We start from the raw sequence: 17,965 nt of genomic DNA on the forward strand, positions 1-17,965 counted from the left end.
CTTCTTCATCCTTGTCATTTAGAGACATCTGGGTCTTCTTGTCTTCAACTCTATGTTTACAAAACCCTGAAAGCCGTGATAACCTATCAGCTATAAAAGTACCAATACAGTCCCTGACCAGGTAGCTGAGTTGGTTAGAGCATCGTCCTGATCGATATGCCACAGTTGTGGGTTCGATCCCTGGTCGGGGCGCATGCAAGAAGCAACCAATGAATGCATGAATGAGTGGAACAACAGAGCCCTGTGTCTCCTCTTTCTCAAATCGATCAATGAAATTTTTTTAAAGATTATCGATATGATTTTCTGATTAATGAAAAAACAAGGCTTTGAAAAAACCAATTGAATAAAACAAAAATAAATGGCAATTTCATATGTAAGCAACATGCTTTCAGGCCATCACGTGAGGGAGCAAAAAAAAAAAAAAATAAAATAAAAATAAAGGAAGCTTCAAATATAGAAGAGAGAGGTGGGGGCGTGTATTTTAAACGCCGTCATGAGTAGAAACGCCGGCCGGCCGTGGCCTCCGACTGCTCCCCCTGCAGCCAAATGTTCGGTTCGGCTGGGGCCCCGGGGGCGACCCGGGGGCGGGCCCTGAGCAGCTGGTTCCGTTTCATTTGATTTCCCCTCCCTTTTCCATTCCAGGTTCCGTTCGGTTGGTTATTGGAACTCGGAACACTGTGTCCTGATACTTGGAAGTTCTTGACTTCTGAGTGGGCGGAGGGACGCGGAGGATCCGGGGAAACCCGCCCGTTTTAGGGCCCTTTTTGTCCAAGTTCAGTGAGAAGAGGCCGCGTCTCCGTCGGCCGGACTGTACCCTCGGTTTCTGCGAAAGGCCGCTTGGAAGTCGCTGATTTGATTAAAGGCTAATGGAAATGCTCTTGCTTTCCGAAGTTGACTTTTTTGTGTGAAAAATAATGGCAAATTGGGATCTTTTATTTTAGTTTTTTAAAAAATATATTTTTATTGATGTCAGAGAGGAAGGGAGAAGGAGAGAGAAACAGGGATCTACTGCCTCCTGCACGCCCCACACTGGGGATGGAGCCCGCCACCCGGGCCTGTGCCCTGATGGGGAATCGAACCCTGACCTCCGGGTTCATAGGTCGATGCCCAACCGCTGAGCCACGCCGGCCAGGCGGCTGCACATGTCTTGTCCCTGGGCCTCAATTTCCTTCTCTGTAAAATGGGTAGAGACGAGCCCGGCTGGCGTCGTGGCTCAGGAGTTGAGCTGGGAAGAAGGTGAGCATTTCAGGCCCCGAATTAGCGAGAGGGGGTGCCCCGTCCGGCCTTCCCCTCACCCCACGGCCTGGGACTAGAGGAAACTCTGCCACAGCCGAGCCGGCCTCGCCCACACCCTCCCTCACTCGTCCCGGCTGCCGCCCCCCTCCGCCTCCCCCCTCCCACCCTCCCCGCAGGCACTTGGCTTCCAGTCACCCCGAACAGTTGGCCATTAGGAGGGATTTATGGGCGATCGGGGCTGTCTGTGCCCCGCACGGCTCTCCCCTGGGACGTCTCTCCCTCCGTGACCTCTTCCTTAAGTGGATTTTAAGTGGAAACTCACATGTCACCCACCGCAGCCCCCCCTCCCCCCTTCTCTGGGTCCCCAGAGAGCCTGTATGTGCAACTGTATCAAATGGAGACGATACATTGTATTCTTCAGTGTAAATGGCTTCTTCACCATGCAGACTAGAGTGTTAGTAAAAGCTTTTTTTTTTTTTTTTTTTTAAATATATTTTATTGATTTTTTACAGAGAGGAAGGGAGAGAGATAGAGAGTTAGAAACATCGATGAGAGAGAAACATTGATCAGCTGCCTCCCGCACATCTCCTACTGGGGATGTGCCCACAACCCAGGTACATGCCCTTGACCGGAATCGAACCTGGGACCCCTCAGTCCGCAAGCCGACGCTCTATCCACTGAGCCAAACCGGTTTCGGCAGTAAAAGCTTTTTTAAACATTTTTTATTTTTATTTTTTTGCTGCAGAAAGCTTTATTGTTTCATTTGGTCCAATGCATGGGAGAGGGCTTCGGGGCGGTTACAAGAATGGCCAGTGGCCCTGGCCGGTGTGGCTCAGTGGATAGAGCGTCGGCCTGCGGACTGAAAGGCCCCGGTTTCGATTCCCCATCAGGGCACCTGCCTGGGTTGTGGGCTTGATCCCCAGTGTGGGGCGTGCAGGAGGCAGCCAATCCATGATTCTCTCTCATCATGGATGTTCCTCTCTCTCTCTCTCTCTCTCTCTCTCTCTCTCTCTCTCTCTCTCTCTCTCCGTCCCTTCCTCTCTGACATCAATAAAAACATGTTTTTTTTTTTTAAAGAATGGCTAGTAATTTTGGGGAAGAGGCTCAGGTAAACTCCCAGACACCAGGGGGAGGCAGCCCCCCGCCCCCCGCCCCCGGCAAAGGCCTCTGGGCCCCACAGGCTCCTGGTTGTGCCGAGGGGGAGCCTTTCAAAGAGACGCTCGCCCAGCCTGGGGCCCCTGCGGAGGTGAGGCAGGTGTGGCCCATCCTCCCGATGAGCTTCACCTGCAGGAGGTCACGGGGAGGCGGGTCTGCGTGGGCGGAACCTGGGGCTGCAGCTACCAAAGGGCCTGGGTCAGGGTCCTCTCCAAGGTCAAGGCCAGGGCGGCTTCCCTGGCCCCGTTTCGCCTGCTCATCCCGGGAGGCCTCAGGGCGCTGGTTCGCGTCTCTAAGATGCCCAGGCCCTCGGGCGTCTTCTCCGTCCACTCGCGGGAGAGGTGGCCACCCCCGCCCTCCACAGCCGCACGGTCAAGGTCGAAACAGATGCCCAGCGAGAGGTAGGTGGGCGGCCGGCGGGGCAGGTGGCCGGGCGGGGGACGGGGCCTCCACCTCCTGACGAACTGGGGAGCGCGTGGCTGTTCGCACTGAGTGAGGGCGGAGAGGAAGCCGGGTGCTGGCGGGTCTCGGAGGCGGAGGCCAGATGAGACGCCGGAGGGCGGCCGGAGGCGGGGGCAGGGCCGTCCCTGGGTCTGTCCGGTCCAAATGCTGTCGGAGCAGGAGACCCACCGGGACGCCCAGGGCCCTGCCGGAAACACGTTTTAAAACTGCTACAGACGAGCTAGCGATTCTGAAAGGAGCGAAACGCCGTCGCTCTGCCAACTGGAGGCGTGTCCGTCACCTGGGGGTCTTGTTAAAACGCAGGTCCTGCCTGGCCGGCGTGGCTCAGTGGATAGCGCGGCGGCCCGAGGACTGAAGGGTCCCGGGTTCGATTCCGGTCAAGGGCATGCACCTGGGTGGAGGGCTTGGTCCCCCATGAGGGGTGCATGCGGGAGGCCGCCGGTCAATGTCTCTCGCTCACGTCGATGTTTCTCTCTCCCTGTCTCTTCCCATCCCTCCCACTCTCTCTCTTTCAAAAAACAGTCGCCCAGCTGGTGTGGCTCAGTGGTCGAGCATCGACCTGTGAACCAGGAGGTCACGGTTTGATTCCCGGTCGGGGCACAGACCCTGCTTTGGGGCTTGATCCCCAGTGTGGGGCATGCAGGAGGCGGCCGGTCCATGATTCTCTCTCATCATGGATGTTTCTCTCTCTCTCCCTTCCTCTCTGACATCAATACAAATATTTTTTAAAAAAGCCAATGGGAAAATGCCCTCTGGGGAGGACTAACCACCACAAAGTGGGCCTTCAGTTTGCCTGTTGCCCGGCAATGACGCTGGATTGTGTGCGAACATGTACCCCACGCGGGTCCCAGGTCTGCGCTGGCTGCCTGTGCCGGGCCCTCCTGGGTCCCTCGCGGCCGCTGGAGGCGTCGCTGAGCCCCGGGCTGTAGTGGGGCCACTTCCTGCCGCTGGGAAAACAGGACGCGGGCATCCCCGGGCCGTAAATCAGCGCTGGTGGAAAGCCCCTGATTCCGCGCCCCCCCCTCCGTACCCCCCCCCCCCCCGGCCATCAGAGCGGTCCCCGCTCCGAGAGAAAGGCAGGAAGCTCCGAGGATGCGTCCTTCGGGAGCTGAAACCCCTGTGCGCACAGATAAACCCCCGCCACCCCCTCCCCCCCCAACACCCAGGCCTTATTTGGCCACCGTTTTGCACAGAATGAGGGAGTCCGGTGCTGCCTTCATGTTGGGGGGGGGGGGGGTACCCGCCTGGTGTGACCTGGTCTTACAGATCTTTTCTGTTTTCTGTGTAACAACGCCCCCCCTTCCCACCGCCCCCCCTTCCCACCGCCCCCTTCCCACCGCCCCCTTCCCACCGCCCCCCCATCTCCCCCTTTTTAAAAAATCCTTCCCTGTTTGGGGCTGCTGCCCCGGGGCCTTGTCTCCTGGCGTCTCCCCTCCCTGATCGTCTCCCCCTCGAGGGGCCCCTGTCCAGCCTCCTAGGCCTCCGTAAGCAGCATCCCCACCTATTTATGTATTAATTTTTTTGTTTTGGAAACGTGTTATTTTTATAGGCGATTAATTTTAAATGTTAGGAGAGGACCGCTAGGCCACCATCTAAACTGGCTAATGCCGGCCCAGCTGGTGCAGCTCAGGGGGTGAGCGTTGACCTACGAACCAGGAGGTCAGGGTTCGATTCCCCGTCAGGGCACAGGCCCGGGTGGCGGGCTTGATCCCCAGTGTGGGGCGTGCAGGAGGCAGCCGATCCGTGATTCTCTCTCATCCTTGATGGCTCCCTCTCCCTCTCCCTTCCTCTCTGGCATCACTGAAATCAGATTAAATAAAGAAACAAACAGGCGAGGTTTCCTATTGGTTCTCAGCCTGTCTGCACACAAACCCACCCTCACAGCCCGATACCAGCCCCTGCGTGATGGACCCTCCGCTCAGCACAGAGCCGGTGCCATGGGGGAGAAGGGCCCACGGGGAGAAGGGCCGGGCATTTATTTCAAGGGGGGCTGGGCTGTGCAGCTCCTGCCGGATGCTGGGGAGCACCGGCCTTTGTTATTCCAGGGGGGTGTCGGGCCCCCTCGGCCGCACAGCCTGTGACCCGTGTCGGGCTGGGGAGGGGGGCCCCTCTCCCCGGTTCTCACACAAACACGCGTCAGTGACGGCTTCGGAGGGAACGTCAAACTCAGTTAGAGGGACGGACGGCGGCGCCGTGGCTGTGAGGAGCGGATGTAACGATCAGGCCCCTGAGCTGAGTTGGGTCCCGTCTGGCGGCCTCGCGCTGACGGCTAAGTGACCGGGGGCATGTTGTTCCGGGAGACGGCGGCGGCGGGCAGGCCCCCCCCCTCACAGGGACTTTGCTGGCTGCCGGCCGGGCTTCCAGGAGCTCCCTCTCCACCAGGATTTTAACAATGGGCCGGCCGGTGTGGCTCAGGGGCTGAGCGTCAACCTCTGAACCAGGAGGTCAGGGTTCAATTCCCGTCAGGGCACAGGCCCGGGTGGCGGGCTCGATCCCCAGTGTGGGGCGAGCAGGAGGCGGCCGATCCATGATTCTCTCTCATCTTGATGTTTCTGTCTCTCTCTTGCTCTCCCTTCTTCTCTGACATCAATAAAAACATACTTTAAGAGAAAAAAACCCATCTATTTTTTTGCAATGTTCAAGACCCTCCAAATAACTACCCTCCCCCTGCCCCTCACCCCCAATCTCCTAATCTCCCGTTGGTCTCCTGGTTCTGGGACGGAACCCTTTCATTCACTGTGGACACCACGCCTCTGTACGGGGCTTCTGGCCGACTTGACTTTTAATTTTTTTAAATCGATTTCAGGGAGGAAGGGAGAGAGAGAGAGAGAGAGAGAGAGAGAGAGAGAGAGAGAGAGAGAGAAACACCAATGATGAGAGAGAATCATGGATCGGCTGCCTCCTGCATGCCCCCTACTGGGGATCCAGCCCGCGATCTGGGCATGTGCCCTTGACTGGGAATCAAACCCGGGACCCTTCAGGGCACCGACCGATGCTCTATCCACTGAGCTAGCTGCCTTGGCTTTGACCCGAGAACCATGCTGCTGTCGGCCTAGCTCGCACTCTGGATGGGGGCTCGGGCCAGCTCCCCCCTGAGCCAGGAAGGGAACACAGGTGGCCGAGACCCTGCTCGGAGCCGTGGACATGCAGCTTAGCCACCGAGCGCCCCTCATGTGGATGAGCATGCGAGGAGACTCACATCAATCTACACTAATAAAAGAGAAGGATGCAAATTGACCGTACCTTTGTGACACCCACCAGCCAATCAGGAGCAAGTATGCAAATTAACCCAATAAAGCTGGCGGGTTAATTGCATATGCAGGCGCCGAGCAGCCAGGGGCAGGGTGGGATGCTTGTGTTGTTGCCATGGTGACAATGCAGGCGTTCCGCACCGCCCCAGCCACTCTGGGCAGCCTGGGAAGGCGGAAAGGCGGCTCCGGCAGGAGCCAAGGCGGTGCCGGCAGCCAGGGGAAGGAAGGCCCATTCCTGCACGAATCTTCGTGCGTCGGGCCTCTAGTAATAAGATAATTGTCTTCGCGCCCACGCACACCGCCACGTGTGTCTCTGGTCTGCGGCTCACAACGCTGGGAGAGCGCGGGCAGGCCGGGACCCCACCCTGTTCCGTCCGCTCACACACGCAGGGGAGGTCCAGGCCGCGAAAGAAACCACAGAAATCCCGGTGGAGATTTACAGACATTTAATCAAGTGAATGGTTCTCAGTCCGTCACGACCCTTCTGCGTCCCGGAGGCCCGTGCCTCTAACTTGACGACATGCGACAGTACAGACGTATGTATTTGGTTTCTCCCCGTCTGGGCTCTAGCGTATACAGAGGGGAAACGAAGGAACAATAAATTAGCATCATCATCGTCTACAGTCGAGAAACGAGGATATACAATATAAATAAACCTATTCCAAAGCCAGACACATTTATGGGGGGGCGGGGAGAGGGGAGAAATTAAGGGACTAGGAGATACTTTTTATTTTATTATCATCTTCTCTTTACAGTTTCTACAAGTGATTGTGCCGCCGATCATCTCAAAAAAATAAAATTAAGCAACGTCTCAGCGCGATCCCCGATCTCTGATTTTAGTGTCTCACGACATCTACAGTAATTGAGGGAGGTTGTTCAGAGGAATGACCGATCAGAAAACAATGACATCGAGGGAAGTACTGCTTGAGCTACGGGGTCTTTATCACGGTTCCCGGCCCCGCCCGCCCCGCCCAGCCCCGCCCCCCCAACACAGGACCTAAAGAATGTAAACACTATATGTTCTTGGACTTTTCACATAGTAATACTTTATTGTAAAGGTGATTCGCACCCGCACGGCGAACCTCTCAGAGTTGCGAGATAAGGCAAGACGATGGGACCCATGGCAATTGCGTGCTGGTAACACTGATGGCGATGTCGGGGGCGATCGCTCGGCACGTCCCCGCCCCCCGTCCCCCCCCCCCCTAATATTTGTTCTGCAAACTTTGGCCCGTGACTCGGATGGTCAGCAACCCCTCGCTTTGTCTCCCTTTTGGGGAAGATCTCAATCCCTCGAATAGCTTTCCAGCCACATGTAAAAAAAAAAAAAAAATCACGTCTCCATTCGGGGTTCGGTCCATTTATCGGCTCGTCCAGCCTTTCCCGTGTGCGTAGCTTTCGCTGCCCCCGTCTGCCTTCAACGTCTCCCGGCCACGACGGGGACGATCGTGAGTTTAATTTTTAAATGGGCCGCAAGCGTGGAAGCTCACGCAGACGGACGTTTGCGGACGGGCCTTCGGGTCAGAATTTTTTTTTTTTTTTTTTTTACATGAAACCCGACCGTTGCCGACGCCGCGCGCAGTACCAGTACCGCCATGGGGTCCAGGCGACCTGGGCTTTGACACTTTGTAGCCACTTCCCTTCCTGGCCATTCGGGCGCCGATCGGCGAGGGAGAGAGAGAGCGGATACTGCCAGCTCTTTCTTTCTTTTCTCCTTTTTTGTAACATTGTGAACACAAGACCAGACAAGCCAGAACGCGCGGGGCACGGCCGGCCGACCCGTTCATGGACGGTTCTCACGCGCTGTGGGCAGGTCTCAGACACGGACGTCTGAGCGTTGTCAGGGTTCAGGGAGCGGCCAGTGGGCGTGGCTGGGGCCTTAGCATAGATTCCTCGATGGATGGGTGGATGGATGGATGGATGGATGGATGGATGGATGGATGGATCGCAGGACAGAAGGTGCTGGGTTCTTGCCGGGGAGAGGAGGGACCGTCCCAGGTGCAGCCGATAGGCTTTGGGGAGCTGTCTCAGGTGTCCGGGGCCGGCGGGGAGGCTGTAGGCTCCGGCCCCCGCCCAGCGCGCCCAGTGTGCCCAGTGCCCGATGCCGGGCAGTCCCTCCACCGTGGAGATCGGTGTGAAACACGAGCATTGTTTGGTCCGAGGTCGCTCTGCCGTGGGGCCCGCGTCCGACGGGGAGTCCCGCCCGCGTCTCAGGCCGCGGACTCCGGGTTCACAGTTTCCAACACGAGGACCCCGATGCAGCCTTCAGCTGCCGTCCGGCCCGGGACGAGGGTGCCCTCTCCCAGACGCGGTCCCTTCCCCCCACGGCTCTCCTGGGGGTGGCGTGGAGCAGCTCTCCCTCCTCGTTCCCGTCCGCTCTCCCCTCCCCACACCCGTCTCGCTCCGTCCGGAAAGCGGGGGGGCCCCCCGGCCGCGCCCCCCGGCCGCGCTCAGGCCCGCTTGGCGTGCAGCATCTCGATGAGCAGGTTGTTGTAGGGCACGTCGCCGTTGAGGTGCTTGTAGTACAGGTACTCCTCGGCCTGCAGGCTGAGCGCCCGGATCTCCGGCAGCCGCAGCAGCAGCTGGCCGAACTTCTCCGCCTGCTGCGGGTAGTTGCACACCGTGTAGTCCAGCAGCGCCGCCTGCACCTGCTCCTGCACCCCCTCCACCAGCTGCAAGTTCTCCAGGCTTTTCACATCTGGAGGGAGAGAGGGAGGGAGGGAGAGAGAGAGGAATATCGATGTGAGAGGAAGACGTGAATGGGCTGCCTCCTGCGCGTGCCCCGGCTGGGGTGGGGGATCCAACCTGCAGCCTAGGTACGTGCCCTTGACTGGGAATCGAACCCGTGACCCTTCGATGCGCGGGCCAGCGCTCTAACCACTGAGCACACTGGCCAGGGCTCAATGGTGGTTTTTTTTTTTTCCTGTGTGTGTGTGTGTGTGTGTGTGTGAATTCTCACTCAAGGATTTTTTTTTTCCTCCCCATTTTTATAGAGTGGAAGGAAGTGAGGTAGGGACGGAGGGTGGGGCATCCAACCTGCAACCCAGGTCTGGGCCTTTGACTGGGACTCGAACCCGTGACCCTTCGGTGTGCGGGCCACGCGCTAACCACTGAGCACACCGGCCAGGGCTCAGCGCCCGGCGGCGTTCCCCTCCTCACGATGTGCCCCCCCTCTCCGCGGCCCGTGTCCCACGGACCCTGCGCAGCCAGCTTCCTGGGCGGGGGATGGGAAAGGGCGCGGGGAGAACGTCTTGTCAAAATCCCGCCCACATCGCCGCCCGTTAGACACCGCCGGCCCCGGAGCAAGGTCACCTCTGTCCCCATCGGACACCAGGATGGGCTGGGGGTTCTGCAGGACGAGGGGGGGTCATTATACCGCCGGCAAGTGGGTCCCCAGTGGTGGGGCCGCTCCGAACCCCGCGACCCGCCCGAGCCTGAATCGCGGCATGAATTCCCGGCCCCAGGTATGGTCGGCGGCCGGGTCTGATGGAGATCATTCCAATCGGAAGTGACAGGGCCCTTGTCCGGGTGACATTTCCTAAATGACTCTGCAGGCCCCGCCCGCCCGCCCGCCCCGCCCGCCCGCGATAGATAATGGACCATCTGGCAACTCCAGCGGCTGCCAGGAGCCCAGAACCCGGGGCTCCGTGGCAAACGATCACCATCAGATAGAGGCCGGCCGGGGCCCTTCCGCCTGACGGTGGGGCCTGAGGTCCGAGACTTGTCTTGGCGTTTCGTCCTGGGTCCCTCAGGGAGAGAGGCGGGGACGCTGGCCGCCCGCTTGGCCTCCCTCCTGGGGGCCCCCTGTTTCTTTCTTTCCTGTTTGTGATTCATGATTTTAAATCTTTATTGTGGAAAGCCTTACCTAGGCCCTCCATTTGCCCCGTTTCACCTCTCCCAGCCCGTTCCCGCCCCCCTCACCCCCCAGGCCCTCACCACCCCATTGTCTGTGTCCAGGGGTGATGCCCACCAAATGCACACAAGTCCATTGGTTCATCTCTGCCCACCCTCCTCCCTCCCTCCCTCCCCTCTGAGGTGCCACAGCCTGTTCTGCTTCCTTGTCTCTCCTCCGTCCGCTGTTTCAAGACAGGGGTGGGGAACCTTGTGTCTCTCTGCCCCAGGCCATTGGGATCTTGATGACATCATTCACCAGCCACCCACCATCACCCGCTTAAACAGGAGCCTGCTCTGTTGGGTCAGGCGTTTCACGAACGCGCCCCGGATGCCGTGGCAGGGCCAGGCCAGATGGTGTCATGGGCCTTATCCCATTCGGCCCGAGGGCCAGAGGTTCCGAACCCGCCGGGCACCTGCGGCCAGAGGGACCTTTATAAATATTGATTGACGGGGAGACAGAGTCAAGAAAAAGACGGGCGGGCCCTCGCTGGTGTGGCTCCGCGGATAGAGCGTCGGCCCGCGGACGGAAGGGTCCCGGGTTCGATTCCGGTCAAGGGCACACGCCCGGGTTGCGGGCTCCCTCCACCCCCAGTGGGAGGCGTGCTCCCCTGAAATGCGGGTGACGCTTACACGGCGACAGACCTTACACACACGCGCTCACCAGCCCATCGCTACCCACTCGGGCTGCGGTCTGCAAGCAGGCGTCCTCCTCCACGCCCTCTCCCCGCGGCCTTTCCATTTTGATGACTGGCCAAGCCTCCAAGTAGCCGCCTCTCATCTGCTCTCCCGGATGCACTCGGGGACTAATTACCGGCTCTTCCTCGAAGCCGCCTCGCGCTGACTCGCAGGGGGTGCGCGGGGGCCCTCCACCCTCCTCGCCAGGCCCCCCCTCAGGTCTCCCCGCATACATTACGGCCCGCTCCCGGGCGCAGGGGGCGTCGGGCTGGGTCTGAGGATGCAGACAGACGCTGGTTGCCGCCGCCCGGGCACCTGCCACCCGGTGCGGCCGGCGAACCCTCCCGCTCAGCAGGCCTTTCGGTGGCGGGTCCTTTGCTGAGCAAGGGGTGGGGGCGGGGTTGGGGGCGGGGGCGGGGGAGGCCCCGTGGGGTGCCCAGCTTCTGCTGAGAAGATGGTTATCTTTGTTAATTTTCTACACGTGCGGGGAGGGGGGTTGGGGGGAAGGGGGAGAGGGGCAGGGAGGGGAATAAAATCTCATCTGGCCCTTTAAAAAATCTGAACGTGCCCTGGCTGGTGTGGCTCAGTGGATAGAGCGTCGGCCTGCAGACTGAAGGGTCCCGGGTTCGATTCCGGTCAAGGGCACAGGCCCGGGTTGTGGGCTCGATCCCCAGTAGGGGGCGTGCAGGAGGCAGCCGATCTGATTCTCTCTCATCATTGATGTTCCTATCTCCCTCTCCATCTCCTTTCCTCTTTGAAATCAATAAAAATATGTTAAAAAAATAAAAGATGGAAAAGCGGGGACCCCCTCTCCTGGAGGTCTCTGGAGGGTCGGCCACCCGCGGAAATGGCATCAGGAAATGAACGTTGGGTAAGGAATCCATTTCCACGATTATTTCGAAAGGGCGCCACTGAAATCGTTTGTCCAAATGACTGTGTAACAACAGTTGGAGATGGACTCGCTGACGAGGGCGAGGGGGTCGCTGGGGGGCTGGAGACGGGGGGGGGGGCGGTGGGTCTGCGACTTGCTATTTCCAGCAAAACGTGCAACTCGCGGGTTTTAAGTTCATCGCCGTTAAGTCCTTTATGCGCGTGCAGTGCGCCTGCTTGTTAACCCGGGAGCCGCGCGTGGCCACCGGAACGGACACAGCGGTGGCTCAGAGGCAAGTTGCTAACAAGTAAACAGCGCTGGCCAGGAGCTGCGTGTAAGCGTGTGCGCGTGGCATGTGTTACTTACGGACACAGAAACGAATAGAAACACGTGTCAGGTGCTTTGTAAGCGACAAACCACCCGTCGGGCGCAGGTCTGTGACTGCCACGCACATACAGACCACGCACGCTCTAGGTCCACGTTTCCCACACAGCTCCCGCCCAGCAGTTACCTTCTCATGATTTCATGCCTTCATGCAGAGGTAATAACTGTATCGACCCATTCACTCACTCAGGCATGCATTTACTCACTCACGCATTCATTCATTCACTCATCCATTCATGTGTTCATTCATTCATCACTCATCCATTCATGCGTTCATTCACTCAGCACGCATCCATTCATGCATTTAGTCACACATCCATTCATGAGTTCATTTATTCACTCATCCATTCATGCGTTCATTCATCCATTCCTACGTTCATTCTCTCATCCATTATGGGTTCATTCTCTCATCCATTCATTCACCCATTCATGTGCTCACTCATTCACACACTCACTCATGCATTCATTCATTCATGTGCTCACTCATTCACACACTCACTCATGCATTCATTCATTCATGTGCTCACTCATTCACACACTCACTCATGCATTCATTCATTCATGTGTTCACTCACTCATTCACACACTCACTCACTCACTCATGCATTCATTCAGACAGTCCTGGGCCAGGTGTTGAAGGTACAAGAGCAGAAGGAGGAGCATTGGCCGCGGGTCTCCGTCGAGTCCAGGTTGAGCTTAAGGAGCACGCGGTGCATCCGAGACCTGCAAGGAAACGGCTGGGAAACCCAGGTCCAGACATCAGCAGCGGCCCAGCCGGGGCGGCCGCTCAGACCCGGTCCCGGGCCACACCCAGACGGTGGTGGGAGCTCCTTGGAGTGGCGGGGACCCCAGGGAGTGGCCGGACGGTGGGGACGTGCGGGGAGAAGAGGAGGTACAGCTACCCCGCTGGGGGACGGTCCGAGCCAGCTCCCCTGTGCAGGCGCTCGGCGGGCACGCATGTTTTACCAACCTCTCCCCACCAGAGGACAGAGAAACGGCCCGGAAACGCACCAAGAATCCCAGGCCGGGGACCGGTGGAGCCTTTTAAGCCGGAAAACAGACAGTAAAGGGGCCCGGGAGCGGGCGCTTCCCTGGTTCCCCCCTAACCGTCCACGGCAGCGGCGGGTGGAGGAGGCGTCGCGCGGTGTCTGCTGAGGCGGGCGGCATTCGCGTGCCCGGGGGACGCTGAATCGTGGCCGCCCGGCCGGCTGGACATGGGGGTCTCAGCCCCGATGTCACGATAAAAGCCACCGGTCCCCAGGACGCACACGTCCCCCCGGCACCAGGCGGCCCGCCCTCGGAGGAAGGGGTGTCCGCCGTCCCCGTGGTCACATCCACGCGGGTCCCGGTCCTGCGTGGGCATCGATCGCCATGCGGACCCTCGCGTGGCCTGGTCTTCGCCAGGTTTGCGTCTTCTCTGGCCGGAGCGATGAGGGTCAGCCCGCGCAGGCGGCGCCCGGACCGGACCGTGAATGAAGCCGCGTTAGCATATGAAAGGGAATTAAACAGGCCGATCCCCGTGGGGATACATTAAGCCACATGTTCAGGCCGGCTGCCGGGCGGCCGGCGCGAGAGGCCGGCTTTGCCTCGGGATAAATCGGCTGCCCGGCCGGTCGAAAGGCGAAAACCGCCGCAGGTGTGATGAAATTTACAAGAGAGGCCGCCGGCCGGCCGGCTCTGGTTAAAAACATTAGCTCAAAGGCATTCTTAGCGTCTTTGGCAGGAGCCTGTGTTTGCATTTAATTACTGGGTTTCCAACTTGTCTGAACCTGGATCAGATGTGAGCCCGGCCGATTAGAATATTACGGTGCGACTGGCCCCGGATGAAGGCCAGCGTTTGCCGGAGCGGCTGGTTTCAAGCAGGAGCCCAAAGAACTGTCTTTCTGCGGCCTGTTGGCCGTCTCAGAACTTAGGAAATGTAACGGTCGGTTCATTAGAAAGAAACATCTAAAAAAAAAAGAATATTACAGTGTGAGTGTATGTGTGTGTGTGAGAATGTATATGTGTGTGTGTGTGCGTGTGTGTGTGAGTGTGTGTGCATGTGTGACTGTGAGTGTGTGTGCATGTGTGTGAGTGTGAGTGTGCGTGCATGTGTGTGAGTGTGAGTACGTGTGTGAGTGCGAGTGAGTGTGTGTGAGTGTGAGTGTGTGAGTGTGGGTATGTGTGTGTGTGAGTGTGTGTGCATGTGTGACTGTGAGTGTGTGTGTGAGTGTGAGTGTGAGTGTGTGTGGCGGAGCACCCAGGATTGCGTGCGGGGGCCACGGGCCCGCAGCCTTCCTCCTGCCTTTCTCTAAGAGAACAGAAAGGTGACGGTTGAGAGCATCCAGGCGCGTTTAGCAGAGGAGGTACGGGATTCGCACGGCTGAGCTGAAGCAGGTCTCGGCGTTACCGTGTTTGCCCGGGAGAGGGGCGCCCCAGGCCCCGCACCCGCACGATCGACGCTGCCTCGTCATTGAGCATCTGGGAGAAACCCCGTCCTCTAACCGTCCCGGGCGTCCGGGGCCACCCTGCAGGTGCAGCGCCCGGAGCAGCTGCCTGTCGGCTTCGTCCCCACGGACGGCTGCCTTCATCTCGTTTTTCGAACCCGGACCTCCTGGTTCACAGGTCGACGCCCAACCACTGAGCCACCCTGGCTGGGCTCCCAACCCCTTTTAATTGTACCTCCCTGTGCCCGCCACATGGCTTTAGGGAAAGCGTGGGGCTGGGGTCACCGAGATTGCATTTCTTTCCGCCCACGTGGGTTCGGCTTTCGGTTGCCCGGCGGGCTGGGTCCCAATGAGCCAGGTGTGTTGTGCGTCGCACGTTCTGCTCCCACCGGTGCTCGGAAGCACCGTCACAGCCGGTAAGATTCCTGCCGCTGTGGCCGCTGCCACGTGCCCAGTCGGTTCCACAGAGCCCGGGGTTTCTTCCATTTGCGGAGTTGGAATAAAACGGCCCTTTCGGAGCTACACAGCGCCCGGCCGGTGTGGCTCAGTGGTTGCGCGTCGACCCATGCACCGAAACGTCGCCTGTTCGATTCCCGGTCAGGGCACAGGCCGGGGTTGTGGGCTCGATCCCCAGTAGGGGGCGTGCGGGAGGCAGCCGATCGGTGATTCTGTCTCATCATGGATGTTTCTCTCTCACCCCCTCTCCCTTCCTCTCTCTCTAAAAATCAATAAATATATATAAAGATGATAAGTCACGTATTTTTTCAGAAAAGAGTGACATTTGCCTGTACTTCTTATTCCATCGTTTCCCTTAGCTCAGTGGTTCTCAACCTGGGCTGCACGTTAGAATCCCCTCGGAATCTTTGTAAAATCCTGATTTCTGGGGGCCTCGTCCTCCGGAAATTCTGTCTCTTTGTGATGGGGTGGGGGCCACCACATTAGTCACAGAGAAACGGAATTTCCGGAGGACGAGGCCCAGGAATCAGGATTTTAAAAAGATTCCCAGGGGATTCTAACGTGCAGCCCAGGTGGAGAACCGCTGCCTTCGCGTCTCACGGTTCCGCTCCGTAAGCTCAGAGGTTGGAAGGAAGGGGGAACTCGCGGAGCTGACTGACGCTGACTCCGAGCTGTTGGGATTGTGAAAAGGGAAAGGTCTTTGGAGTCAAGAAACTCGGGGAAGGAATCCGATCGCCGGACAAGATCATTACAGCCCGACGCGGACCGGCGGCGTTTGCATAACTGAAATTAATAATTCATCCCCAGCCCAGGGATAGGCTTTTTATGCGAAAGACAGAAAATCCATAGTCCCAATTTGTTTGGCTTTTTTTTTTTTTTTTTTTTTAACCACGTGGCCGAGAAAACGAACAGGTCAGGTTTGCTGAGAAGAAACACGTTGCAAAGGAAGCTGTCCCTTCACGGGGACCTTTCAGCGGGGGGGGGGGGGGGGGGGGGGGTGTCCCGGTGGTGCCGGAACACCTCCCGTCGGGACGGATCTGCCTCACAAAACGCGACGCTCTGTTCCAAGCCCCGCGCGGGAAGGGGCCTGAGGATGGGGGTGACCCGTACCGTCCACGCCCACGTGTGAATTCCGCGCGGGGCCAGGCCTCTGCTGTGGCAGACGGCACCGTGGCCAGCGCCCGGTTATTTGGGGACGTAGGGGTCCGAGCGTTCGCACAGCTGGGAAGCGAGGCGGGTGATTTTAAACCTGTGGGCCCAGGAGGAAGCTGGTCTCACTTCCAGTCCCCCCGCCCCCTTTTTTTAAAATACATTTTTATTGATTTGGGGGGAAGGGAGAGGGAGAGAGAGAGAGAGAGAGACAGACAGACAGACAGACAGACATCAATGATGAGCGAGAACCATGGATTGGCTGCCGCCTGCACGTCCCCAACCTGGGCGTGTGCCCTGACCGGGAATCCAACCGTGACCTCCTGGTTCATAGGTCAGGGCTCAACCACTGAGCCACACCGGCCAGGCTGTGTTGGATTTTCTACGATCTCTCTCTCCCTCTCTCTTCACTCCCTCCCCCGTTCCGTTTGTCTGCTCATTCTCCCGCGTTCTCAGCTCCGGCATAACACCCGCCCTTTCGCGGAACCTATTTTTAAAGCACACGGAGCCCCTCCCTCAGGTGCGGATGCCTGACCGGCGGCCTCCCTGGCGGGGAGCCAGGTGGTCCTGGTGGCAAGTTCGCTGTCGTCTGGATTTCCCCGTCACATTCACGGGATGTGCGGGGTTGGGGGGGGGGAGGCGTGGAAAGCCCCTCCCGGCGTAATATCCTGCCCCCGGCTGGGCGGCCGGAGCTCGGGGCTGGGCGGCGGGGACACGGGGACACGGGGACACGGTGACACGCAGGTCAAAGGCTCTCTCGCTGCTGGGGGTGGGGGGGTCCTCTCTCACGGGAAGGATTCTTTCTAACCAGCGAGGGACCGTGGGTGGCAAGGCTGCACCCCGGCTGCCAGACGGGGGGCTTATTACAAAGGGCAGACAGAGCGTGACCCAGCGGGAAGGGTCAGCGTCCATCACTGAGGTTCTGTTAGCCGCACCCACATGCTAACTGCCTGGACATCCTGTGACCCTCAGACCCCCCCACGTCCAGTGGGACAGCCCCATCTGAAGGAGTTAAAAAGTTAAAAAAAATAAAATAAATAGAATGAAAAGCCCTGGCCGGTGTGGCTCAGTGGGTAGAGCCTCAGCCTGCGGACTAAAGGGTCCTGGGTTCGATTCCGGTCAAGGGCACGGACCTCGGTTACAGGCTCCTCCCCGGCCTGGGCCCTGGTCGGGGCGCGTGCAGGAGGCAGCCCATCGATGTGTTTCTCTCACATCGATGTTTCCCTCTGTCTCTCCCTCTCTCTTCCATTCTCCCTAAAAATCAATGGGAAAATATCCTTGGGTGAAGATGAACAAAAAAATACATAAACACAATAAATAAATAAAACAAAAAAATTAAAACAAATACTGTGCGTCAATAATCAGCAAAATGGCAACCAGGAAACTAGCAAAAAAAAAAAAAATCAGTGGAAGGTAAGATCACAATTAGCGATTGGATTACAGGAATTATTATTACGATTTTAAATATATTTTTACTGATTTCAGAGAGGAAGGGAGGGGGAGAGAGAGAAACATCATGATGAGAGAGAATCATGGACCGGCTGCCTCCTGCACGCCCCCCCACTGGGGATCGAGCCCGCAACCTGGGCGGGTGCCCTTGACTGGAATCGAACCCGGGACCCTTCAGTCCGAGGCTCTAACCACTGCGCAACCGGCCAGGGACCCCTCAGCCTTTTTAAATGGTGTTTGGGGAGGCGGGTCTGCTGAAGGTTCCTGTGGGTTTGCTGTTGGTGGATTGTTGCTCCAAAAAAGTATTTGAGGCTCTCCCGTGAATGCCAAAGGGCTCGCCCGGGGTCAGGCCTCCATGTCTTGCCAAACGCATCATCTCTACGGATCATTCCTTTCGCCGGCGCTTGGAGTCGGATCCTAATCGTGAAATGAGACAGTCCTTCGCGCAGATCATGCCTGTGGGCGAGGGGCGCTCCCCGCACGTGGGCGCACGCAGCAGGGTCTCCTGGGGAAATCGCTTCCGGGCACAGATGGGGCTGGGGTGGTGCAGACCTCCCGAG

The 17,965-nt window shown here is 58.4% G+C and overlaps 1 protein-coding gene and 1 long non-coding RNA gene across 4 annotated transcripts in view; one reads left to right on the forward strand and one right to left on the reverse strand.

Annotated features, from left to right (window-relative positions):
* Window positions 1-877, forward strand: part of LOC308535627 — a 51,737-nt gene extending 50,860 nt beyond the window's left edge. For 2 of the 3 annotated variants that reach the window (XR_013997284.1, XR_013997285.1), the window contains exon 4: window positions 643-876. This is a non-coding gene — a long non-coding RNA (uncharacterized lncRNA). Of the gene's footprint in view, window positions 1-642 lie in introns of all 3 variants that reach the window. The other variant, XR_013997286.1, reaches the window with a different exon arrangement.
* Window positions 878-6,540: 5,663 nt separating this feature from the next.
* NR5A2 (nuclear receptor subfamily 5 group A member 2) overlaps window positions 6,541-17,965 on the reverse strand; it is a 62,655-nt gene continuing 51,230 nt past the window's right edge. Inside the window, exon 8 of the mRNA XM_081114620.1 lies at window positions 6,541-8,799. Within this exon, the coding sequence (XP_080970746.1) occupies window positions 8,552-8,799 (248 nt within the window). The 3' untranslated portion in view covers window positions 6,541-8,551. The remainder of the gene's footprint in view (window positions 8,800-17,965) is intronic.

This window comes from Myotis nattereri (genome assembly GCF_964212035.1).
Source record: "Myotis nattereri genome assembly, chromosome: 20".
Lineage (NCBI taxonomy): Eukaryota > Metazoa > Chordata > Mammalia > Chiroptera > Vespertilionidae > Myotis > Myotis nattereri.